The 26,914-nt window shown below is 34.5% G+C and overlaps 3 protein-coding genes and 2 long non-coding RNA genes across 10 annotated transcripts in view; 2 read left to right on the plus strand and 3 right to left on the minus strand.

Annotated features, from left to right (window-relative positions):
• LOC130999814 (putative disease resistance protein RGA3) lies at positions 1-23,768 on the minus strand. Of its 5 annotated transcripts, XM_057925471.1 has the most exons (4): positions 23,662-23,764; positions 19,169-22,169; positions 18,151-18,264; positions 17,087-17,512 (listed from the first exon to the last, which is right to left on the minus strand). In XM_057925471.1, exons 2-3 carry the CDS (start codon positions 22,152-22,154, stop codon positions 18,224-18,226), a joined length of 3,027 nt encoding a protein of 1,008 aa, XP_057781454.1. In that variant the 5' UTR covers positions 22,155-22,169; positions 23,662-23,764; the 3' UTR covers positions 17,087-17,512; positions 18,151-18,223. The 5 variants fall into 5 exon arrangements, with proteins under 5 accessions (XP_057781455.1, XP_057781456.1, XP_057781454.1 ...); XM_057925472.1 differs by lacking the exons at positions 17,087-17,512; positions 18,151-18,264; positions 19,169-22,169 and adding an exon at positions 1-2,928 and having other exon boundaries at positions 23,662-23,768; XM_057925473.1 differs by lacking the exons at positions 17,087-17,512; positions 18,151-18,264; positions 19,169-22,169 and adding an exon at positions 1-2,922 and having other exon boundaries at positions 23,662-23,751.
• Positions 5,220-7,491, plus strand: LOC130999842 (uncharacterized). The gene is made up of 3 exons (XR_009093602.1): positions 5,220-5,705; positions 6,804-6,885; positions 7,041-7,491. It is a non-coding gene; the product is annotated as an uncharacterized LOC130999842 (long non-coding RNA).
• LOC130999836 (putative disease resistance protein RGA3) lies at positions 8,264-11,650 on the minus strand. Of its 2 annotated transcripts, XR_009093599.1 has the most exons (5): positions 10,625-11,650; positions 9,635-9,801; positions 9,175-9,345; positions 8,898-8,964; positions 8,264-8,532 (listed from the first exon to the last, which is right to left on the minus strand). XR_009093599.1 is itself a non-coding variant. In XM_057925510.1 (2 exons), the coding sequence occupies exons 1-2, from the start codon at positions 11,179-11,181 to the stop codon at positions 9,765-9,767; spliced, it is 594 nt and encodes a 197-aa protein (XP_057781493.1). In that variant the 5' UTR covers positions 11,182-11,650; the 3' UTR covers positions 9,635-9,764. The 2 variants fall into 2 exon arrangements, 1 of the variants encoding a protein (XP_057781493.1); XM_057925510.1 differs by lacking the exons at positions 8,264-8,532; positions 8,898-8,964; positions 9,175-9,345.
• On the minus strand, positions 11,950-13,523 carry LOC130997030 (putative disease resistance protein RGA4). The gene is made up of 2 exons (XM_057922308.1): positions 12,951-13,523; positions 11,950-12,873 (listed from the first exon to the last, which is right to left on the minus strand). The coding sequence occupies exons 1-2, from the start codon at positions 13,521-13,523 to the stop codon at positions 11,950-11,952; spliced, it is 1,497 nt and encodes a 498-aa protein (XP_057778291.1).
• The window catches only part of LOC130999845 (uncharacterized), an 11,068-nt gene continuing 1,537 nt past the window's right edge, over positions 17,384-26,914 (plus strand). Inside the window, exon 1 of the long non-coding RNA XR_009093604.1 lies at positions 17,384-17,522. This is a non-coding gene — a long non-coding RNA (uncharacterized LOC130999845). The remainder of the gene's footprint in view (positions 17,523-26,914) is intronic.

Consider the following 26,914-nt stretch of genomic DNA (forward strand, 5'->3'; position numbering starts at 1 on the left):
TAAGATAATAGATTTTAGCTAGGCTACTTCAATTTCTAATAATTAGAATTTGTTTTTCAAATAAAATACACATACAACTGTTTCTAGCAAAAGATATTGATACTCACCGTCACGGGTAAATGGATTTGAATCCATCAATTTGGAGGCGCTGCATTGCATCCACATTCTCCAAACTCAACTTAGGAACGCCTCTAATATACAAAAATTTTAGACGAGGGAATTTAGGGAGGGATGTGATTGTGAAGCTTCTTCCTTCTGATTCTTCTTCTCCCCACCTATCTGATATTTCTCTCAAATTCCGGCAGTTCCATATAACCAAAGAAGAGAGAGTCTCGCTGTTACTCAATAACCAATCAGCTGGCAGACATTCCACACCGATCCGATCAATTGTCAAAGTTTCAAGGCATGACGAGACATGACTTGGAACACTCATCAATTGCGGGCAATCATTAATGTACAAATGTTGGAGGCAAGGAAATAGCTTCACTTCACTTCCATCCGAAATTTCTATTTCTGCCCACTCTGCCAGCTTAGGCATGCCATACAACACAAGGGACTTGAGATTGGGCAACTGCCCCAACATTGGCATCTCTTCACATTCTTTGCAGTTCCAGAGTTCTAACGACATTAACTTGTTAAGTACTACCCAAGAGCCTTGAGGCGCATCTCGAACTGACATCTTCTCAGTCCATAATGGAAATCTTTTTCCATTGAATCCATCAATCTTTAACTCCCTCAGATGTGAGGGAGGTTGAAGGCCTTCCAATACATCCTCATCATTTGTTTCACCTTCTCTTCTGCCATATGTATTCCATGTCAAACACAACTTCAATATTTTTGACTTTTTGAATAAATTGGCTTTCCCAGCCTCTTCCTTGTCATGAACCCTTTCCAGATTGTGAATCTCTAACTCTCCTTTAAGATTATTCAAACTTCCGAGCTCTTCAATTTTGCAGCCATTCTTGTGGCCCACTGGAAAGTGGGTTAGCGTTTGGAGAGAAGTTAATCTCCCAATTCCCATAGGCAACTCGTCTACCCAACTGTTAATATAAAGATGCCTCAAGTTAATCAAGTACTTAATCGTACTTGGCAAATATACAATTCTTGTCTTTGAAATGTCAAAATATCTCAAGTGTATCAACTTCCGAATAGAACTTGACAACTCTTTAACTTCAGAGTCAAGACCTAAAACATGCAAACTTTCGAAGTCTGAGAAGTTGATATCAGAAATATCACCTTTGAATGATATTAATAATGAACGCAAAGATTTTGCCATTTCTTTTGGGATACGACTTGATATATCTCCACAGTTGTCGTCTCCGAGAGTCATATATCGAACTCGGCTGCTACCACCTGCATTGTTAGAGGAACTTGAAACAGAACAAGCGAGATCGTGCACAAGATCGTGCATGCCACAACTTTCTACATTTCCGTAATAATCTCTTTCTGAAACTTGCAGTAAAGAGTTGTGCAGAAGAACGTTGATAAATTTTTCACCCATGTCATCGCTTCCATCAGCTTGAAGAAAACCTTCTGCCGTCCACATCTCAATCAGTTTCTGTTTGACGATTTTGGAGCCTTTAGGAAACATCGCACAGTACGCAAAGCACTTCTTAAGTAATGGCGGAGACAGATTATCAAAGCTCAATCTTAATATGTTTGTGATATCAACTCCTCCTTCATTGGCTGAAAGCCATTTCTCCTCTATTAAACACCATTTTTCCTTGGGTTTATTATGCAGCACTCCCCCAACTACGTTGGCAGCTAATGGCAATCCTTGACATCTTTTCGCTATCTGTCTCCCAGTGGCCTCAAGTTCTGACGGAACATCTTCTTTTCCAAAGGCTTTTACTCTGATTATTGACCAACACTCTTCATCCGATAAGCCTTTCAACTGATGTACATGAAGTGGATTCACAATTGAAGCCACGTTCATATTTCTGGTCGTAACAACAATGGCATTTCCTTTGACGACACCACTAACTCCCAACAAGCAATTAATAAAATCTTCCCATTTGGAACGCTCTTCATTCCAGACGTCATCGAGAACAAGAAGATAAGTTTTATCTTCCAAAGCTATTTTAAGCTTTGAAAGAATATCTTGCTTACTCTCAACTGCAACTTCATCAGACTTTGAAAGAATATCTTTGTTATTTTGGGAAACCTCTTTGAGAATTTTCTTGAAAAGAATTATTGGATCAAAATTTGGAGAAACATGCACCCAAATATATGACCCAAACCGATTATCATTCTTCAGATGATTCAAGACTTTCCTAGTCAAAGTCGTCTTCCCCAATCCCCCCATCCCTACAACGGAAATGACGGACACTGCGTGTTCACCAATTGTGATGCTATTGGCGGTAAGCATCTCAACTACTTTCGACGCAGCATCATCTCTTCCAATAAAAATTGGATCAAGAGTGTATGCAGCAGTTTCCACAGCAGCAATAACCAAAGCAGGCTCATTGGCAAGCTTCTCTCTGAGGCCAAGCTCGGCGGCCTCTTTGTTAATGGACTCCAAATTCTCATTGATTTCTTTGATTTTAAGAGCCATATTTCGAGAACATGAAATATCCTTGAAGCATGAGAAGCATGGAAAGCATGATGGTACCTTTTCCTCCTCGGGCTCGGCGGGCTTGATTTGTTTGGAGAGAATATTATAGTTGATTTCATCCAAAACATTGTCAGCATCGAACGCCACATCTTCAAGATTCTTCAGCCAGTCCTTCACAGCTTCGCTGGTGATGTTACGCGTCTCAGCGTCGTTCAAGAATTTTTGGATGGTTTTGAGACTCGTAGTTAGCTTTGCTGCATTTTTGTCGAGATCTCGGATCTGAGAGATCTCTTTCTTGCAAAGGTCGATGACATTCTGAACTAGAGTTTGAAGAACGGCGGCAGCAGCTTCTCCTTCCATTGTTTGTGCTGATACTTAGAGAGAGAAAGAGAGAAAGAGAGAAATTGAATGAGAAAGATAGCAAAGCAGTAGAATTGGATGAAGAGTGAGAAAGATAGCAAAGCTGAAGAGTGATGCAAGTGAAGAGTTTACAGCCTTTCATTCTAGATAAGGATTTCTTTTTCCATTTTTTATATTTCAATCTTTACCGACATTTTTTAAAAGACTTCGACTTTGACTAGTTAGCTCATAAATGGTTTGGTGGGTAGGTTTGATATAAAAAATTGTAAATATAATATTTATTTATTTAATGTTTTAACAATGTGGTAAACGTAGTAAAATATAGGAGTACTAAAAATATGATACCTTTACAGCCTTTCATTCTAGATAAGGTACTCTTTTTCTATTTCCATTTTACTTAATTCTAACTAAGAACAAATCTACAGAATTTTGAGGATAAGGAAATATGTGCAGTATTGACATAATATCGAGGCATCGACTTTTTTATGCATTAATTGTGACATTGTCCCTCCAATGGATTTTGAAAATAATAACGTTGAGAAAAAGGGGATAATTAATGTAATAATGATAGGTAGGTACCCCCATCAGCTAAGCAAAATAAAGACAACACACAACTGCTTTAATTCTCTTTGGGTTAGGAGAGTTTCTCTCTCTTATCAAATTTAATGAATTAGAATAAAATAGGAATATTGGATTCTTGGTTTGAAAGGTTATCAATCCATCTCAACTATTCAAAATGGAGTATATATTTAAGGTTGGGCCATAAATGAATTGAGCAAGTTCATTAAATTGATATAGAATAAGGTTTGAGTGATCAATCCATGACTTAATGGTAAAATGTTGGCTGTTTGAGGTCAAGTATGTCAGGTGAAATTCACCGTTAAACAAATTCTAAAATATATTTGTTTCTCCTATTAAAAAGATATGAATATAACTAATTAATACTTGTATCAGATTGTTTCATGGATTTATTTTTTATAAAATTAAATTTCAGTTACGCCTTTGTATTTATTTTATTATTATTAATTTTGTAGAAGTAAACATGCAGTATTAGTAATGTAAGAGTAAAGAAAATTAGTTGTTTGCACTATTATAATTATTTGCAGTTACGGCATAAGTTTAGTGAATAAGATATTGTAAAGTAGAAGACAAAAATGTATTAAATATACAAGATATTACTATACATTTTATTTAATTTTGAATAGGAAACAATATTATACAATGATAGTTTTCTTTTTATTTAATTTATTGTAATTAATACGAAAAGTGCTAGATTTTTCTTCTTATTTTTTTGTATTAAATATGTCCTACTTTTTCTATTCTCTCATTTTTTTTAATAGCAGAAATATTCTAATTTGCACCCACTACATAAAAATTAGTAGGGCTGGGAATCGGGTCGGGTTCGGGTACCCTACCCGAAAAAATCGGGTACCCGAACCCGAAAATTGACCAAAACCCCACCCGATCCCGAACCCGATTCTGAAATCGGGTACCCTAATACCCGAGTCGGGTATCTGATTCGGGTATTCGGGTACCCAAAATACCCGATAGTTTTTACAGCAGCAGCAGCAAATTCAGTCGAAATTCGATGACCAAATTCATACAGAAAAGCTGTCCAAATCGGATATTTCGATGACCAAATTCATACAGAAAAGCTGACCAAATTCGATGACCAAATTCGATAACACATACAGATCTGTATTTAAAAAAAAAAAAAAAAAAAAAGAAGAAGAAGAAGAAGAAGAAGACGGGCGGCGAGGGGCGCCGCTGGGTCGCCGCTCGATTTGAATTAAGCAAAAGAAGCGAAATCCGAACGGCTGCTGCTGCGGCGGCAAGGGTCGCGGACTGGGGACTGGGGAGGCGGAACGGCTGCTGCAGCCTGCGAGGGGCGAGGGGCGACGGCGAGTGCGAGTGGGGCGGCCGAGAGGTCAGGGCGGGCGCCGGCGGGCTGGGAGTTCAGTTTGGCCGTTTGGGAATTGGGAATTTGGGAGGGATGAATTTGGGAACAGCCGCGGGAGGGAGAATCCGAGTCTAGGGCTGGGAGAGTTTTAGAAATTTCAAATTAGAATTCATATTTAATTTAATTAAATTAAATAGTTTAAAATTTATAATTTATTATTTAAAATTATCGGGTAATTCGGGTATACCCGTAGACCCCTAAATACCCGAACCCGTACCCGATCCCGAAAAAATCGGGTATCGGGTACCCTATACCCGATTTTTTCGGGTCGGGTATCGGGTACCCGATTACCCAAACCCGGAATTCCCAGCCCTAAAAATTAGAAATAGCAGAAATATTCTAAGGCCCAGTTTGGTAGGGTCTGTAAGCTTAGACTGTTAATTAGTCTTGCTTTATTTCGATGTTTGCTAGCGTTAGACATTTAATTAGTCGGCCCGAGGGAGCCCGCTGGCCCGTGGTTATTCTTAAGATTACTCTTGTTTAATTAACTCACGCTGAGCGTCGGATAGAACCCAAATACATCAAACTATCAGAAACGAAGGAGTGTATTTCCAATATTGCCCCGAAAATTCCCAATTTCAGAAACGAAGGGGAAGAAAAATCTGCTCAACCCTTCGCCAGAAAACATAAACGAAAAAGGGAAAGGGCCGCCGTCTCCTACAGATTGCTGGGCTGCGAATCCATGCCTCTCGCCGTCTTCAAGAATTGATTTTTGTGAACTTCGATTATCTTCGACAGTCGTTGCTTCACAAATCGAGTCCCTCCATACGCCCTCAACCTCAAGATAAGAAGGTTTGCTGCGTCGGACTCATTGTGCTCCTTTCCGCCCACGTAAATCTTTGCGCCGATTCCTCATATGTTTTCGTGAGAGATTGTATCGATTTGTGATTTCGTTCATTTGGCGTCGTCCCTTTGAATTGATATCTTTTTGGCGTGGGATTTAATTTCGCAAGTGTTTCCTCTCTTATTGTTGTTCTGTAATTCAATGTAAAATGCATTTATTTCTCCAATTTTGCAAGTGTTTCCTCTGGGAGTATATCTACCGAATGATTTCCATTCAAACAACATGAGATTAAGTTGTGCTTATTATGAGAGTATATCTAGAATAAAAAACAAACGTCATGTTTAGATGAGTTCGAAAATGGAGTCCACTTGATAAAATTTCTTAGTATAGATACATAACAAAAAAGAAAATTTCTAAGCGTGTTCTGCCCCTTACATGTTCGACGAATTTCCTGAAAGACAATTTTTTACAATCTTCAAGCTAATTCTTTGATTTTCTTCATGCTTCATATTTGATCGAATTTTCTAAGAGTTCTATCAGTTTCTTCATGCTTCAAATTTGATCGAAGTTTAAATGTTATAGCTTCCAAGTATTGGTGGACATATTTCTTAAGGTCTAATTGCTTTTCCATTAGCATACTTATGAAAAACTTCATAAATTGTTAGATTTATTTTCTTTATGGTCTGCAATTGCACGGATTAATTATCATGATATATACTTTATTTTATTTTCCGATATGTGTTTATTTTCATTCATTGAAGAAATCAATATGTACAATAGATATATTAAAATTCCATTTCTTTTGAATTTGTTTAAAAAAGGATTGGAATAAACTAGAAAAAGAAAGCAAGAGAAGGACCTTTGGAGAAAGAGAGAGAGGGTAGAAGAGAGACAGAGGATGAACATACCCTCTGTTTTCATTTATATATATTCCTCTCGATATATCTTGTTCTCATCAATTTTCCCATCCGTTTCTCCCCATCCCACTTGGTGAGTCTCTATTGAGAAAAAACTGAAATATAAATAAACATTGGTGAATCTATTTGTGTGTTTGTTCTTCTTTTTTCTGATTGCGGGACTTATCCGATCTACATGAATTATGGATTTTCGAGGCCTTTCGTGTTGAATCTTAATATATGAATCAGGGATCGCGCTTATTTTGGATCGAATCCAGCCCTTCGCACATCACTCACTGCAACTGGTTCCTGCTCGATTTTTCTGGATAAGGTATTGATGATTTTGTGTCTTGATTGTTGGGTTTTTGTTTGCACTGGGATCTACGAGATTTAAGTTCCTTACTGTACTGGTTTTGGCTTAAGATTAGAATGTCCATATCAAGGCCAACTGATGAACTTTAATCTCTTGTCGTTGAGTGAGTGCAGGCACTAACTTAAGTAATCTGAAATTGATTTCTAGCTTGTATGCAACGGTTCTAAGTGTAATGAGTGGGACTTGAAAGAGATGATACTAAAATCAGTTAGGAAGCTGGGGTTAAAAACTAGTGAAGTGCTTGTCAGCTTGTGCAGAAAAACATAGTCTTTCCTGTTAATTAAGTTTTCTTTTCCTTAGCCATTCTGAACTTCTCACTTCTACTGCCTTATTTTGGGCATAGAGGGAGTAGAGAGAATAAGGTGGAGACTATAAGAATGGTTGTAAGTTTACTTTGAGCCCAATTCAAGAAGTAAAGGCTAAAACCTAAAGCATGATAAGCAATTAGATAATTGTTGTGGGTTAAAAAGCGCGCCTAGGTTCGGGCTTTAGTCAAAGCGCAGGGTCTGGGGCTTTCGTATTGCTAGGCGCATGCACCTACAAGAGGCGCTATTTCACTTTTCAAAATGCTTGGGTTGATTTCGTGGACTGCTTGGGTTTATTAGAAGGGTAGGGAGTGTGTTTTCTGAATTTTATAGAGGGTATGAAAGTAATTCTGTATTTTATATCAAACCTATTTTTCGTTGGATCAACTAGCTAGCAAACATACTTTCAGACTAATAACCAAGCGTTAATATACATGGGCCTTCTTGTTAAAAATAATCTAGCGATATCTTGCAAACTTAGCAAACAGGACCTAAGTTGTTAACTTTTAACTAGTAGTATTATGTTGTGGCCTAAAAGCTGCTTCGATAGGCCCAATGGCTTTACTGGGCCTTGGGCAAGAAAATAGCCCACTAGATTTTCTTTAGATTAGTTGATGCAAAAGTAGAAAAAGATATGCATGCAACATGTAAAAATATCTAGTATATTTTCCATCCTACAAAGCATATGAAAAGAGGTACCCAAACAAAAAAAAAAAAATAGGACATTTCTCAGCCGAGAATTGGCCGAAAAATGTGCTGCGGGTGCAACACTTACTAATTAGTGTCCTATTTTACTCTAAAAAAAATTAGTGTTCTATTTTTACAAGTCCGAAAGTTTTTGTCCTAATTTCCAAATCAACCTAAGTTACTGTCCTAAAAAACCCTCGAACTATGTCGTGAGCAAATACTAAAGGCAAAAGGTGACAGCGTCCGGGCCAAACAACTGCATCAAGAAATTGTCTACACTAAACGAATTGTTCGTTGGTTTTCCATTCTTCAAGTTTGAGCCAGACGGATTCTGAGCGTGTAGCTACGGCAGAAGTTGATAACAACTGCTTCAATATTTATTTTGAGTGAAATACTAGCTTTGGAGCTAATGTAAATGAATTAAATCGGTTTATATTTTGTGTCTGAAATACTAGTTTTCTGTAATACAGTATGATATTCTCACCAACTGCTTCATACAATAATAGCTCCATCTCTTGTATTCATAGCTCTTCTCTTTTGAACTCAACACAACATGTTTTTGATAAGTCCACACAGTCATGGAGCTTAATTTCACAAACATCTCAGATTCACTCTGCAAGAGGAATAATAGAGATGAGGCTTAAAGCAAATGATTAAGAATGTACATCAAAACATAAAGTCGGTTGCAAATTTAAGTAAATGCAACTCTATTTAAAGATTAATTGATCAACAAAGAAAATGCCAAGTCTTTGATATGCTCATCAATTGTGAACCCATAATTATAAAAAGAAAAGCAAAAACATTTCCAATGTATATACGTAACAGGACTGAAATAGTTCAGAATCATGCACAAGATGAAAGGTAATGAAAATTGGCTTTGTTAACATACAGTAAATCCAATTAAAAAGATATGGGATGCATGACTCTACATTTTAGCTAAAAACTGAAAATGAAAAGCAAAGTCGAACATACACATACTTCCTTCAGTGATGAAAAATAAAGCTTCACAACTTTGTAAGCAGGATCGAGGTTATCAAACTATATTCTGCATCAATACAAAAAAGAATTAATGGAAAAAAGAAAAAAGCTAAGATGATGAGTCGCTGTAAAAATATAGTAAACAAACTCAAAATAATTAAATCTCCTATTGCATGTTTAAGCATATTGAGATGAAGTGGGGCACCAAACTAAGGGATGAGATCCATGGTTCCACAATTTTATGTATGTCACTATATTGCATTCTTATAGAACTTACTTGTAAGATTCTAATGGTGACGCAAATTGAAACTTTGTTGTGTTATTTGATATGCTCAACATGCTTTCATTGGTGTTGCTGGGATTGGGTTCAACTCTGTTTCACTATCTTCATCTTCAACATTGCTCTCTGAATTTCACATTGCAGCATTAAGGAGTACCACTTTTGTGTCTGTGGGCATAAATAGTGATGTGAATTCTTAGTTTAGACAACTGTTTCTATAGATATAGAAGTACTGATCTACTCAAAATGATTGCTTACAATGATTATTAAAGTTAATTTGAGTCTTTGAGAATCATATCAATTGTGTAACAAATTGGTGCAAATTAACATGCATCTTCTTTAACCCTCGACATAACAATCCTATCAACTAAAGTTTAAACAAAGAATACATATGGAATTACAAAAAAAATTATGAAAAGAGGTTGAGCAAGTCGTGATGAAGAAAATGGATACTCACTCATTCCTTCTTCACTAGATCGCTTGCTTCACACCTCCTAATTCTGTAGAAGCACCTCAAAGTCAAACACAACTGTCTGCTTCTTTTACTTTCTTCTGTTTCACTTTGTTCCCTTTCACTTATTTCTCTTTCAGTAATTAATGGGAAAAGGCTGAATCCACGATTCGCTGTAAAAAAGTAGCAAACAAACTCAGAATAATTAATCTCCTATTGTTTAAGCATATTGAGTTGAAGTGGAACACCAAACTAAGGATGAGATCCATTGTCCACGGTTTTATGCATGTCACTACATTCCATTCTTATATCTATTATTTTTAAAATATTTTTTATACAAATAACATTATAATACTATGAATTATTCTTAATTATTATTTCAAAAAATTAATTTTTTACAAAATTATATACCATAATTTAAGAATTTTCAACCTATTACTATTAACTACTCCCTCCGTCCACTAATTGTTGGCCTAATAGGCAAAACACGGGTTTTAAGAAAAAGTGTAATTTTATTAGTTGAGTGGAGAAAGGGACCCATAATTTATTAAAGTCAATGCAATTAGGCCATAATTTATTAAAGGGACCCACAATTTTGATTAAAATATGAATATAAACTTCCCCAAAATAGATAGGACATAAATTGGTGGACGGACCAAAAAGGCAAGTAGGCCAACAATTAGCGGACGGAGGGAGTAATAAAAGTGAAATTAAATGATTAAAAAATAATTATATACCTTAATTAGATAGAATGAACTCTAATTAATAATCACAAAATTAAACTAAATCATTAAAATTTGAAATTTGAGAAAAATATATAAAAACATAAATAAAATTGAAAGTGGGACATCAAGTGGGGTCGCTGAATCTCAATCCCCAAGCTAATAGCAACTGAATTAGAATCTCTATAAAATAAGATAATAGATTATACTAATTAGAATTTTTTTCAAATAAAATACACATGCAACTGTTTCTAGAAAAGATATTGATACTCACGGTCGTCGGCGATGTATGGGGGGCCGGTCATCAATTTCGATGTGGGGGATATGGGAAACCTTGGGCCATTCATAATCTGCCTCACTTTTAATCACTAATTCCGGGCAACGCTTAATAACTAGTCGTTTTAATGTTGTGAGGCGCCGCATTGCATCCATAGATGGTAGACGCCTTAGCCTCTTGAAGTTATATAACTGCAAACTTTTTAGAGATGAGAGGTTCCCAAACCATTCAGGTAACTCTTCCATTCCAAAATCAATTAAGCATAATGAAGTAAGAGCTGTAAGATGTTGAATTGATTCCGGCATGCATTCCCAACTTTCCATCCCCCACAAATATAACTCATAAAGTGAGTGGCAGCATCCTTGCAATATGCCATCCACAGTCTCCAAACTTAATTTAGGAACGCCTTTGATTGTCAATTTTGTTAGACGAGGGAATATAGGGAGGGATGTGATTGGGAAGCTTCTTCCTTCTGATTCTTCTTCTCCGCACCTATCTGATATTTCTCGCAAATTCCAGCAGTAACTTATCAATTTGGAGGCGTCGCATTGCATCCCTAGTCTCCAAATTTAACTTAGGAACGCCTTGAATCATCAATTTTGTTAGACGAGGGAATTTAGGGAGGGATGTGATTGTGAAGCTTCTTCCTTGTGATTCTTCTTCTCCGCACCTATCTGATATTTCTCTCAAATTCCGGCACCAACTTATCCACAAAGAAGAGAGAGTCTCGCTGTTACTCAATAACCAATCAGCTGGCAGACATTCCACACCGATCCCATCAATCCACAGAAATTCAAGGCATGACGAGACATGACTTGGAACACTCATCAATTTCTGGCAACCAATAATTTTCAAATGTTGGAGGCGAGGAAATAGCTTCACTTCACTTCCATCCGAAATTTCTATTTCTGCCCACTCTGCCAGCTTAGGCATAAAATACAATTCCAACCTCTCGAGAGCTGGAAAAACAATGCGCGTGTCCTTGTTCACAGTTCCATAGAGTGATGAATTTATACACTTCAAATTGATATAAAGATGCCTTAAGTTAATCAAGTACTTAATCGTACTTGGCAGTTTTCTCACCTTATTTGAGTGTACTCTCAACATCCCACATGAGTGTACTGTCAACGTCTGCAAGTGATAGAATTCACCAATCCAATCCGGCAAAACTTCAATTCCTGTCTTTGAAATGTTAAAATCTCTCAAATGTATCAACTTTTGAATAGAACTTGGCAGCTCTTTAACTTCAGAGTCCAGACGTAAAACATGCAAACTTTCCAAGTCTGAGAAGTTGATATCAGAAATATCAGCTTTGGATGTTATTAGTAATGTACGCAAAGATTTTGCCATTTCTTTTGGGATACGACTTGATTCCTCTCCACAGTTGTTGAAACAGAACAAGCGAGCTCGTGCACAAGATCGTGCATGCCACAACTTTTGACATTTCCGTCATCATCTCTCCATAAAACTTGCAGTAAAGAGTTGTGAAGAAGAACGTTGATAAATTTTTCGCCCACGGACTCCATGTCATCCCTTCCATCAGCTTGAAGAAAACCTTCTGCCATCCACATCTCAATCAGTTCCTGTTTGATGATTTCGGAGCCTTTAGGAAACATCGCACAGTACGCAAAGCACTTCTTAAGTGATGGCAAAGACAAATTATCAAAGCTCAATCTCAATATTTTTGAGATATTATCTCCTCCTTCATCGGCTGAAAGCCATTTCTCCTCGATTGAACGCCATTCTTCCTCGGATTGATTGCTCAGTATTCCCCCAACTACATTGGCAGCCAATGGCAAACCTTGACACCTTCTTGCTATCTTTCTCCCAATGGCCTCAAATTCCGATGAAGCATTTTCTTCTCCAAAGGTTTTAACTTTGATTATCGACCAACAATCCTCCTCTGATAAACCTTCCAACTCACGTGTATGAAGTGGATTCACAATTGAAGCAACCTTTATACTTCTGGTTGTAACAACAATGGCATTTCCCTTGACACAACTAACTCCAAACAAGGAATTGTAAAAATCTTGCCATTTGGAAAGATCTTCATTCCATACATCATCAAGTACAAGAAGATAAGTTTTATCTTTCAAAGCTTCTTTAAGCTTTGCAAGAATATCTTCCCTGCTCGCATTTTCAACTTGACAAGAAGTCAAGTTATTGAGAATTTTCTTGAAAAGAGTTATTGCATCAAAATTTGGGGAAACATGCACCCAAATATGTGATCCAAACCGAGTCTCATCCTTCAGATGATTGAAGACTTTCCTAGTCAGTGTGGTCTTCCCCAATCCCCCATCCCCACAATGGGGAGGATGAAAACTCTGCTTTCATCAGTTGTGATGCTATTGGTAAGCTTCTCAACTATTTCCGATGCAACATTATCTCTTCCAATAAAAATTGGATCATGATAAGATGAATCAGTTTCCGAAGAAGCAATAACCAAAGTGGGCTCATTGGCAAACTTCTCTACGAGGCCAAACTTGACCGCCTCTTCGTTAATGGACTCCAACTTCTCATTGATTTCTTTGATTTTAAGAGCCATATTTCGAGAACGTGAGATATGCTTGAAGCATGAGAAGCATGATGGTACCTTTTCCTCCTCGGGCTCGGCGGGCTTGATCTGTTTGGAGAGATTATGATAGTTGATTTCATCCAAAACATTGTCAGCATCAAAAGCTACGTCTTCAAGCTTCTCCAGCCAACCCTTGACAGCTTCGCCGGTGATGTCACGCTTCTCGGCATCGTTCAAGAATTTTTTGATCATGTCGAGACTCCCAGCTAGCTTTTCTGCATCTTTGCGGACACCTCGGATCTGAGAGATCTCTTTCTTGCAAAGGTCGACGAGGTTTTGAACTAGAACTTGAAGAACGGCGGCAGCAGCTTCTCCTTCCATTCTTTGAGCTGATAACTTAGAGAGAGAGAGAGAAATTGAGTGTGAGAGAGAGCTAAGGAATAGAAATGAATGAGTGATGATAACTTAGAGAGAGAAAGAGAGAAATTGAGTGAGAGAGAGAGCTAGGAATAGAATTAGATGAGTTACATGAGTATACAGCCTTTCATTCTAGATATGGTTTTCTTCTTTTCGTTCGGTTTGAAGGATTAGATAGTATTAAATTAGATTAATCTTGTGAAATCATGTTCGATTGGGTGGATAGGGCCCGGTATTCAATCTCGAAATAATGCCACGTAGGAATATGTAGTCTTGGATTATGAGTCATGGCTTATCCCCTATGATAAAATTAATCTTGGATCAACTCAATCTCGAGTAATCTCGGGTCAATTTAATCTCGGCAACCGAACGCCCCTTTATATATATATTTCAATCTTTGCCGACACTTTTTTTAATAATTTGACTTTGAATAGTTAGCTCGTGAAGATTTGGTGGGCTATTAATATAAAAAACTGTAAATGTAATACAGTAATTAGTTGATATTTTAACAATGTGGTAAAGAGAAACACAATACAAATTAACAATATTGTTATGTCCCCACTCACCGCATCACCCTTCTTTTTTCCTCCCTTTCTCCTCCATTCAATCCCCTCTTTTAATGTTAAAGGCCTTTAATATATGAATATAATAATATATTAAAGGCTTTTAATTAACCAATAATGCAATGCTTTTCTCTTACTTTACTCTGTCTCTCTCTCTCTTAAAACTAAAAATGGAAAAGCTGAAGTTGGTGGTGGTGGTGGCAAACCAACTTATCAACACTAGTTATTCCTTTATGCTTTTGTGTTTAGTGGAATAATCAATCAAGTCCACATACACAAATACAAGTGCAACTACACTAACACTAACTGGCCACATGAGATCCCCTGTTCCACTATTTTGTGTTTTTACCACCGTGTGCTACTTTTAATTTATTATAGTAATTTTTAATTATATTTTCTTTAATTTTAATTTATTATGCTTTAATATTATAAAAAGATAATTAACAAGGGTTTACTCATCCAATTAGGATTTATAATTATTTTTTTATATTTATTTGAATTAATAATTGATTATTTGAGTTCATTAATTCAAAGTTATGATATATAATTTTTTAAAATTTCAATGTTTAGTGATAAATATTAATTAGAGTTCATAATATAATAATATTTTTTATTTTTATAAAAAATAATTATAAAATAGATAAATTACGAATAATACACAGTGGTACACATAAAATAATGGACTGATAATCCCATCTGCTAACTGCGGGGAAGTATTAATTAGTTGTGCCAATTACACACGCCAAGTTAGACGAGTTGGCTAACTGCGGGGAAGTATTAAGTGATAATCACATAAAATAATTTATCTTTATGTGCGGATACACAAAATTTCTGTTAGTATTAAAAAAAAAAAGCGAATTATTTAACCCATCAAATATAGTAGATCTCTTTGACAACTCAATTTTAATGGGACTCTTTCCCCACTTTATACACATCTTGTGACAATTTATTAAACCCATTGCTCCCAAACAACGCTATAATTTTCATGGACATAATGAGTATATAACATAGGGCGTAATTCAAATAAAAATTTGTTATTGCATGAATTGTGAAAACTCTATCATCAACAAATATAGTGAATTAAGGTTTGTGAAGCTTTGTGAGAGTAATAAAAATGAAGAAACTCTACAATAGAGTAAATTTTGTGGGACGATCAAGAGCTGCGCCCCTCGTTCACTTCTCCCTCGAAGACGGATCTTAATTCCTTTGGTCACGTAAATGGCGGAATGGGCGTTCGTGCACCATTATTGAGGCACCATTATCAATTTCAACTTTATATGCTTTAGTTTAATTTTATGATTATTAACTAGGGTTTATTCCATCAAATTATGGTACATATTTATTTTTTATCATTTAATTTCACTTTTATTAGCTAATAATAGGTTGATAAATTAAAATTCATTGTATATACTTTTTAAAAAATATATTTTTTTTCAAATAAAAATTAAGTATAATTCATAATATTATAATAAATTTTAATTTTATAAAAATTATTTTTAAAATAATAGAAATATGAGTGGTACACATGAAATTATGAGACACTGGATCTCATCTCGAGTCTTGGGGGAGGAGAAAGTAGCGGCAGGGAAAACGTGGGAGAGCGGAGGAGGGAGGACCGGCGGCGGCCGCGGCCTGATGCTCATGTTGCCGTCGGAGCAGGTGGCGGCTTGAGAGATGTTTTAGTTAATTTGATCTTTTATGGGTTTTCAAAGTTTCACTTTGGTGTTGGGCATCGTCAATTAAATTTTATTTTGGGCTCTTAAAAATGAAGTGGACTATTTAATTTTGTGGGCTGCGTGTTTTGTGTAATGAAGAGGGCCTTTTGTTAATTGGGCTATGAGTTTACTTATTTATTAATTAAATTGTTTAAATTAATTAAATTGTTTAAATTAATTAATTAGACTCTTAATTGAGTTTAATTAATTATTTAAAAATGATTGCATAATGACATTAATATTATTATGTATATGTATTGAGTGTAATTACTTAACTATGTGTTTTAAAGCATGAAAAGAATATGCATTATACATTGAGTAAAATGAAGACTATGAATAGAATCACCCATCACCTAAAAAGTAGCTAGATAATGGGCTTTAATCATGAAGGCCCATCTCAACTCAATTTCGAGATAAGCCCAACAGATCGTTAACTGAATAGTGGTGGCTTTGATGAATGGTAGCTAAGTAGAGATAGTTACAAAGAAAAGGTGCCCAATAGATAATTATATGTTTGGTTTGACTAATGAGGCATAATTGATAAAATAATTTATGTACTGTACGGAATAACAATGAATCATCAAAGAGGCATAATCGAGATAAAAGAATGTTACTGAAATTAGAGAAGAATGGTGATTTCGCGATTTTAATTTTTACATAACTTGATAATAAAAAGTGAACTAATAAAATAACCACTTTAAAATAATGAAGATAAATCTTTGCCATTAGTTAATATAAAAAATAAAAATAAAGCCACACACTCTTTTTAATTAATGCAAAAGGAGTAAAAGATGTGAAAAATGTGAAAATATATATTTCTACCCTATAAAACTTGTAAAAAGTGGGGAAAAATGGTGAAAATATATGTTTTCCACTCTTTTCCATCAAAGAGAACGCGCCACTAAAAGAAAAGGAGAAAAAGATGATAGAAAGAAGAAAACAAGGATATAAAAGTTATGCTTAATAATGCTAGAACTTGTAAGATTCTAATTGTGATGCAAATTGAAACTTTGTTTTAATGTTATATGATATGATGCATTAATTGATATGATGCTCTCTGCTTATTTATCGCCTCGAAGTTGGATGGATTATTTAAACATCCTCTACTCATACCATTCTTATCTATCTTATCCACTAAATCAAACTTCCCTTTAAAGAATTCTCAGGGCTGTATTAAAAGCTCAAATTAAAATAGAACTCGAAACACACCAAAAAAAAGGAAAAGAAAATCAAGAAAGAAAAAGTGCTCTGCCCAGAAAATTCAAATTGTAGTTTCATTACTACTTTCGTCTATGCAAAATGAAGTCTTGTTACTACTTTCATCTGTTTACAAAAACAAGGAAAAACATGCAATTGATAAAGTAAAACCAAATATCCTGTCTTGCCAGTTAGAACTTACTTGCAAGATTCTAATGGTGATGCAAATTGAAACTTTGTTGTGTTATATGATATGCTCAACATTCTTTCATTGGTGTTGCTGGGATTGGGTTCAACTTCCACAGCTGCTGAATCCTCTGTTTCACTATCTTCATCTTCAACGTTGTTGTCTGAATTTTTGTCATTATCCTTCTCTTCAGACTCAACAACTACACTGTCATCATTCTTATTCTTCCGCCTTGTCTCCATGCTCCTCAGAAGCTCCCCTATCTCTGCCATGGCTTTAGAATCATACTCACTGCAATCAAGTATTAATGTTTGGAGTTAAAACAATAACAGATAGTTCAAGTTTGATGGGATGTAACTAACAATAAACAACATGCAATAAGGCTGGACTCTGGAGTGTTGGATATTATGAAATCAAATTAATAGCTTTCTGAAGAAAAGATCATAAAAACAGAACAATAGACACATGCCTGAGAGATTGACATTTATATATCCTCATGTCATTTTGAAGCTTATTTGATTCTATTAGAAAATCTAAAACAAAGCTCAAAATGGCTCAATAAGAGCTTGACAGTTACTCAAAATGCCCCTCCAAATCCACCTGAAAAGTAGACAAGAAATGAGGTACAAGATTCACATTAGCCAAGAAAAGTAATACTACCACTTTTGTGTCTATGGGCATAAATAGTGTTGTGAATCCTTAGTTTAGAAGTGATCTACTCAAAATAATTCCTTACAATGATCAATAAAGTTTGAGTCTTTGAGATTCATATCGATTGTGAAACAAATTGGTATCCAAACATGCATCTAATTCAACCCTCGACATAATAATCCTATCAACTAAAGTTCAAACAAAGAATATATATGGAATTACTAAAAAAATTATGAAAATAAGTTGAGGATGTCATGATGGAGAAAATGGATACTCACTTATTCCTTCACTAGATCGCTTGCTTCACCTTCTTATTCTTTAGAGGCATGCACTGTTTCCTCGTTTCATTTTCTACTGTTTCACTTGGTTCCTTTCAGTTTCTTCAGGTTTAACTGTATCAACACAAAGAAGAATTAATGGAAAAAAGCTGAATTGACGATTCGCTGTAAAAAAGTGTAAACAAACTCAAAATAATTAATCTCCTATTGCATGTTTAAGCATACAAGCAGAAAGATCGTATATTGTACATGTAATTAATGTTATTTTAATTTATAATATATTATTAAAAAAATCTATTAATTCATTACTTTTATTAGATAATTTATTGGATGAATATATTTATTTACAAGCCTTATCAATAGCTATAGATATAAAATATTCTTTATAGATTTGGGTGATAAATAAATGTATATCAAAATAGATTTATATTTTATATATAATAATAATAAATATATAATATGGGTAAAATAGACAATCCACAAGTTGTGCCTTAGACTGCCTTAGGCTCTTTTTCTATTAGTATAGATTGAGATGAAGTGGAACACCAAACTAAGCCCCACAATTTTATGTATGTCACTATATTTCATTCTTATATATTTTAATAATATTTTTTATAAAAATAAATTGTAATACTATGAATTATTCTTAATTATTATTTCAAAAAAAATATTTTTTTTATAAAAATATATACCCTATTATTAACAAATAAAAATGAAATTAAATGATAAAAAATAATTATATACCGTAATTAGATGGAATGAACTCTAATTAATAATCATAAAATTAAACTAATGCATTCAAAGTTGAAATTAGAGAAAAATATACATATAAATAAAATTGAAAGTGACACATGTGGTGCGCTAAATCTCGATCCCCAAACTAATAGCAATTGAATTAGAAACTCCATAGAATAAGATAATAGTAGATTTTACTAGGCTACTTCAATTTTTGATAAGTCGAATTTTTTCAAATGAAATACACATGCAACTGTTTCTATAAAAGATATTTGATACTCACCTTCACCGTCATGGTCAATGCGTTTGTATCCATTAACTTCGAGGCGCCGCATTGCATCCACAGTCTCCAAACTCAACTTAGGAACGCCTCTAATATACAAAAATTTTAGACGAGGGAATATAGGGAGGGATGTGATTGTGAAGCTTCTTCCTTCTGATTCTTCTTCTCCCCACCTATCTGATATTTCTCTCAAATTCGGGCACGAACTTATTTCCAAATAAGAGAGAGTCTCGCTGTTACTCAATAACCAATCAGCTGGCAGACATTCCACACCGATTCCATCAATTGACAAATATTCAAGACATGACGAGACATGACTTGGAACACTCATCAATTGCGGGCAAACATAAATTTCCAAACATTGGAGGCGAGGAAATAGCTTGACTTCACTTCCATCCGAAATTTCTATTTCTGCCCACTCTGCCAGCTTAGGCATGTATTTCAATTCCAACCTCTTGAGAGCTGGAAAAACAATGCGTGTGTCCTTGTTCACCATTCCGTAGAATGATGAATTTATACTCTTCAAATTGCTCCATCCTCCCAACACAAGGGACTTGAGATTGGGCAAGTGCACCAACATTGGGATCTCTTCACATTCATTGCAGCAAATGAGTGATAATGACATTAAGTTGTTAAGTAGCACCCAAGAGCCTTGAGGCGCATCTCGAACTGACATCTTCTCAGTCCATAATGGAAATCTTTTGCCTTTGTAATTGGAAATCTTTAACTCCCTCAGATCTGAGTGAGGTTGAAGGCCTTCCAATACATCCTCATCATTTCTTTCACCTTCTCTTCTGCCATATCTATCCCATTCCAAACACAAGGTCAATATTTTTGACTTTTTGAATAAATTGACTTTCCAAGCCTCTTCCTTGTCATGAACCCTTTCCAGATTCCAAATCCATAGCTCTCCTTTAAGATTATTCAAACTTCCGAGCTCTTCAATTTTGCAGCCATTCTCGTCGCCCACTGGAAAGTACTTTAGCGTTTGGAGAGAAGTTAATCTCCCAATTCCCATAGGCAAATACTCTACATTGTAATCAATATAAAGATGCCTCAAGTTAATCAAGTACTTAATCGTACTTGGCAGTTTTCTCCTAATTCTGAAATCTGATGAGTCTACTCTCAACGTCTGCAAGTGAAAGAATTCACCAATCCAATCCGGCAAAACTTCAATACTTGTCTTTGAAATGTCAAAATCTCTCAAATGTATCAACTTTTGAATCGAACTTGGCAGCTCTTTAACTTGATATCCAGACTCAAGACGTAAAACATGCAAACTTTCGAAGTCTGAGAAGTTGATACCAGAACTACTACCACTGAATGATATTAACAATGTTCGCAAATATTTTGCCATTTCTTTTGATTTGTCTCCACTTGATTCGTCTCCACAATAGTTGTCTCCGACAATCATGTATCGAACTCGGCTGCTACCACCTGTATTGTTAGAGGAACTTGAAACAGAACAAGCGAGATCGTGCACAAGATCATGCATGCCACACTCTTCTACATTTCCATCATCATCTCTCCATAAAATTACTTGCAGTAAAGAGTTGTGAAGAAGAACGTTGATAAATTTTTCGCCCACGGACTCCATGTCATCCCTTTCATCAGCTTGAAGAAAACCTTCTGCCATCCACATCTCAATCAGTTCTTGTTTGATGATTTTGGAGCCTTTAGGAAACATCGCACAGTACGCAAAGCACTTCTTAAGTGATGGCAAAGACAAATTATCGAAGCTCAATCTCAATATTTTTGTGATATTATCTCCTCCTTCATCGGCTGAAAGCCATTTCTCCTCTATTGAACGCCATTTTTCCTCATCAGATTGATTGCTCAGTATTCCCCCAACTACGTTGGCAGCTAATGGCAAACCTTGACATTTTCTTGCAATCCTTTTCCCAATAGTCTCAAATTCTGATGGAGCGTTTCCTTCTCCAAAAGTTTTTACTTCGATTATCGACCAACACTCTTCCACTGATAAGCCTTCCAACTCATGTGTATGAATTGGTTTCACAATTGAAGTAACCTGCATACTTCTGGTGGTAACAACAATGGCATTTCCCTTGACACAACTAACTCCCAATAAGGATTTCATAAAATCTTCCCATATAGAAAGATCTTCATTCCATACATCATCAAGTACAAGAAGATAAGTTTTATCTTTCAAAGCTTGTTGAAGCTTTGAAAGAATATCTTGCTTACTCTCACCTTCAACTTGATCGGTCAACTCTTTGAGAATTTTCTTCAAAATAGTCATTGCATCAAAATGTGGGGAAACATGCACCCAAATATGTGATCCAAACCGAGTCTCATCCTTGAGATGATTGAAGACTTTCCTAGTCAATGTCGTCTTCCCCAGTCCCCCCATCCCGACAATGGAAATAATGGAAACTTTGCGTTCATCATTTGTGATGCTATTGGTAAGCATCTCAACTATTTCCAACTTAACACCATCTCTTCCAATAAAAACTGGATCATCACTGAATGAATCAGTTTCCGAAGAAGCAATAACCAAAGTGGGCTCATTGGCAAGCTTCTCTACGAGGCCAAGGTTGGCGGCCTCTTTGTTAATGGACTCCAAATTCTCATTGATTTCTTTGATTGTAAGAGCCATATTTCGAGAACGTGAAAGATTGTTGCAGCATGAGAAGCATGAGAGGCGTGAGAAGCATGATGGCACCTTTTCATCCTCGGGCTCAGTGGGCTTGATTTGTTTGGAGAGAATATTATAGTTGATCTCATCCAAAACATTGTCAGCATCAAACGCCATATCTTCAAGCTTCTTCAGCCAGTTCTTGATAGCACCGCTGGTGATGGTACGCGTCTCGGCATCGTTCAAGAAATTTTTGATCATGTCGAGATTCCCAGCTAGCTTTGCTGCATTTTTGTGGAGATCTCGGATCTGAGAGATCTCTTTCTTGCAAAGGTCGATGAGGTTTTGAACTAGAGTTTGAAGGACGGCGGCAGCAGCTTCTCCTTCCATTGTTTGTGCTGATAACTTGGAGAGAGAGAGAGAAATTGAGTGAGAGAGATAGCAAAGCAGTAGAATTGGATGAGTGATGCAAGCTCAAGATTTTACAGCCTTTCATTCTAGATTTGGTTTGCTTTTTCCACTTTTTTAAAATACTTTGACTAGTTAACTCGCGAATGATTTGGTGGGTAGTATTAATATAAAAAATTGTAAATATAATATTTAGTTAATATTTTAACAATTTGGTAAACGTATTAAAATATATAAATATGACACCTTTATAAATTGGATACATAGAAATTTCTACACGACAAGAAAATTGTACATTCTTTCTTTTCCCGTTTTCACATAACACTTCAACGTGTGGAAAAATAAAATAAAAAACAATCTCTCTATCTTTGGTCATAGTTAATCACCACAAAATCCTCCTCTCCAAATAAGCCGAGAATTGGGAGGAAGATAATTACATATTTAGAAGTTGACATTGTTTTGATGTTTAAGTTGAAAAAAAGTCCAAAAAACAATTCATGTTAGACTCTGATGAGATGAATCATCTTTTCATCATCAAATTTTATATAGCAAAATATTTTAGGAAAAACGCTAAATATTTAAAGAATTTTAAAGAGAAAACAAAATTTAGTGACACAAATCACTTATAACCTTTATTTTTTATATAAAAAGTGGCTGTTAACCGAACTATACTTGTACTCATTAAACACTAAACGCAAATTGCTGATCCTCACCAGCAAATATTTATAACTTGAAAATCTATGCGAAAAGTGATATTAAATAAAAGTCGAACATGAAGGATATTGTTAAGTAAATTATGAGTAGATGGTGTAAATGAAAATTATGTGTGAACTAGACAGTGTCAAAAAATATGGTGCGTAAATTTCGAAGATGTATAAAAAAAGGTGCATAAATATGGGAGGACAAATTAAGTACTATAAAATGAAATGATTATACTCATAAAAAATTATTTATTAAAATAATTTATCTTCAATACACGCCATCTCTTTTAGGATTTATAAAAAAAGCCAATTACTTAACCCATCAAATATAGTAGTATCTCTTTCACAACTCAATTTTAATGGAACATTTCCTCAAAATAATAATAATAATAATAATAATAATAATAATAATAATAATAATAATAATAATAATAATAATAATAATAATAATAATAATAATGATGATGATGATGGGACTCTTTCCCCCCACTTTATACACATCTTAATTGTGATAATTTATTAAACCCATTGCTCCCAAAAAACACTATAATTTTCATGGACATAATGAGTATATATCATAGGGCGTAATCCAAATAAAAATTTGTTATTGTAAGAATTAAGAAAACTCTATCATCAAAACATATGAGCAAAACTCAAAGTATAAAATCTCATAAGAGAATGGCCAAACATGATAATTAGTACAAAAGGAAACACCAAAAAAAAGAAGAAAAAAAATCTCAAATTTTCACTACACACAATCAACAAGCAGAATTGAAATTCATCTTCACCTTAATTAAAGACGGCGGTAGCAGCTGCTGCTTCCTTAGAGAGAGAGACAGAGAAATTGAGTGAGAGAGAGAGAGAGGATTAAGGAGCAGAATTGGATGAGTGATGCTTTCATTCATTTAAGATATGGTTTTCTTTTTTCATTTTTTATAATTCAATCTTTGCCGACACTTTTTTTAAACTATGACTTTGACTATGTATTACCTCTTTATAATGCAATTTAATATTTCCAATTAAAAGACAAGAAAATTGAGCATTCTTCTTTTTCCCGGTTCACATAATACTTCAAGATGTATTCGCTTTTTATCCCTTTAAATAAAATAATAATATAATAAAGTATATTAAAAATGGAAAAGCTGAAGTTGGTGGTGGTGGTGGCAAACCAATTTATCAACACTACTTATTCCTTTATGCTTTTGTGTTTAGGGGAATAATCAATCAAGTCCACATACACAAATACAAGTGCAACAACACTAACACTAACCGGCCACATGACATCCTCTGTTCCACTATTTAGTTAGCTCGTGAATGATTTGGTGGGCTATTAATATAAAAAACTGTAAATGTAATACAGTAATTAGTTAATATTTTAACAATGTGGTAAAGAGAAACACAATACAAATTAACAACATTGTTATGTCCCCACTCACCGCATCACCCTTCTTTTTTCCTCCAATAATACAATGCTTTTCTCCTTACTTTATTCTTGTCTCTCTCTCTCTCTCTTAAAACTAAAAATGGAAAAGCTGAAGTTGGTGGTGGTGGTGGCAAACCAATTTATCAACACTACTTATTCCTTTATGCTTTTGTGTATAGGGGAATAATCAATCAAGTCCACATACACAAATACTAATGCAACAACACTAACACTAACTGGCCACATAAGATCCTCTATCCCACTATTTTGTGTTTTTACCGTGTAACTTTTAATTTATTATAATTTTTAATTATATTTTCTTTAATTTTAATTTATTATGCTTTAATATTATAAAAAGATAATTAACAAGGGTTCACTCATCCAATTAGGATTTATAATTATTTTTTTATATTTATTTGAATTAATAATTGATTATTTGAGTTCATTAATTCAAAGTTATGATATATAATTTTTTAAAATTTCAATGTTTAGTGATAAATATTAATTAGAGTTCATAATATAATAATATTTTTTATTTTTATAAAAAATAATTATAAAATAGATAAATTACGAATAATACACAGTGGTACACTACTAACTGCGGGGAAGTATTAATTATAACTTGAAAATCTGTGCCAAAAGCTATATTAAAAAAAGTTGAACATGAATGATATTGTTAAGTAAATTGTGAGTAAATGATGTAAATTATAAATAAAATTGTGAAAATTATGCGTGAGCTAGATAGTGTCAAAAAATATTTCGAAGATGTATAAAAAAAAAGGTGCATAAATATGGGAGGACAGATGAAGTACTATAAAATGAAATGATTATACTCATAAAAAATTATTTATTAAAATAATTTATCTTTATGTGTGGATACACATCATTTTGTTAGTATTTATAAAAAAAAACCCAATTTTTTAACCCATCAAATATAGTAGATCTCTTTGACAACTCAATTTTTTTTTTTTTTTTTTTTTTTTTTGACAGAAAAAGAGCTAATATTAGGATAGATCAAGCTGAACAATGTCAAGAAGCCAGGTTGGAAAACCTGATTTCCAGACCATTACATCAGAAGAAGACAAAGCAACATCTTGTGACAATTTATTAAACCCATTGCTCCCAAACAACACTATAATTTTCATGGACATAATGAGTACATAACATAGGGCGTAATTCAAATAAAAATTTGTTATTGTAAGAATTGTGAAAACTCTATCATCAACAAAACGTGGGAGAAAGCAGCGGCAGAGAAAACGTGGGACAGCGGAGGAGGGAGGGCCGGCGGCGGCCGCGGCCTGATGCTCATGTTGCTGTCGGAGCAGGTGGCGGCTTGAGAGATGTTTTAGTTAATTTGATCTTTTATGGGTTTTCAAAGTTTCACTTTGGTGTTGGGCCTCGTCTATTAAATTTTATTTTGGGCTCTTATAAATGAAGTGGACTATTTAATTTTGTGGGCTGCATGTTTTTTGTAATGAAGAGGGCCTTTTGTTAATTGGGCTATGAGTTTACTTATTTATATAAGTTGTTTAAATTAATTAATTAGACTCTTAATTGAGTTTAATTATTTATTTAAACATGATTGCATAATGACATTAATATTATTATGTATATGTATTGAGTGTAATTACTTAACTATGTGTTTTAAAGCATGAAAAGAATATACATTATACATTGAGTAAAATGAAGACTATGAATAGAATCACCCATCACCTAAAAAGTAGCTAGATAATGGGCTTTAATCATGAAGGCCCATCTCAACTCATTTTCGAGATAAGCCCAACAGAGTTAACTGAATAGTGGTAGCTTTGATGAATGGTAGCTAAGTAGAGATAGTTACAAAGAAAAGGTGCCCAATAGATAATTCTATGTTTGGTTTGACTGATGAGGCATAATTGATAAAATAATTTATGTACTGTACGGAATAACAACGAAAATTTTCCGAATCTAGAATCATAGTCACTAAAATTTTAGCGACGAAAAATAGATCCTTCGTTAGATTTAACAACGAAATTAGCAACGGAATATCTGTCACTAAATCCTGGTTGCCATTTGATTGTGAGAGTGCTAGCTACAGAATTATTCCGTTGAGGCTTACATTCAGTCATCATAATTCTGTCGTAGTTCCATCGCTATTTATGTATTTTTTTTATATATATAAAAAATAATTTTTAGAAACCTTTACAAACATTTACTAAACAATAATAATTTTAAATATCAAACAATTCAATATTCTTCAAAATGCAATAACAATCCAATATCGTAGAAATTCATCTATTAACGCATTCAACAAACCAACTTCAAAGTAATATTCAACCAATCTCATACAAATTGGAGGGTACTAGTATTCAACAAAACAGTTTAATGTAGATAGAAAACATTGTAGCTCTTGAGTTTCCTTCTCCTAAATCAGTACAACCAATCATATTTTCTTGTTTCCCCCTTTTTGAAGAAAAAATCAAAAAGACAGAACAATAGACACATGCGTGCGAGATTTTAAAAAAAAAAAAAAAAAAAAAAAAAAAAAAAAAGTCCTACAAAAATTATATTAATGGATTTCATATATTAGAAAGGGTAAATTTGGTCTAAAACCATAATAAATTTCCAATTTTTGGTTT

Source organism: Salvia miltiorrhiza, chromosome 8 (genome assembly GCF_028751815.1).
Source record: "Salvia miltiorrhiza cultivar Shanhuang (shh) chromosome 8, IMPLAD_Smil_shh, whole genome shotgun sequence".
Lineage (NCBI taxonomy): Eukaryota > Viridiplantae > Streptophyta > Magnoliopsida > Lamiales > Lamiaceae > Salvia > Salvia miltiorrhiza.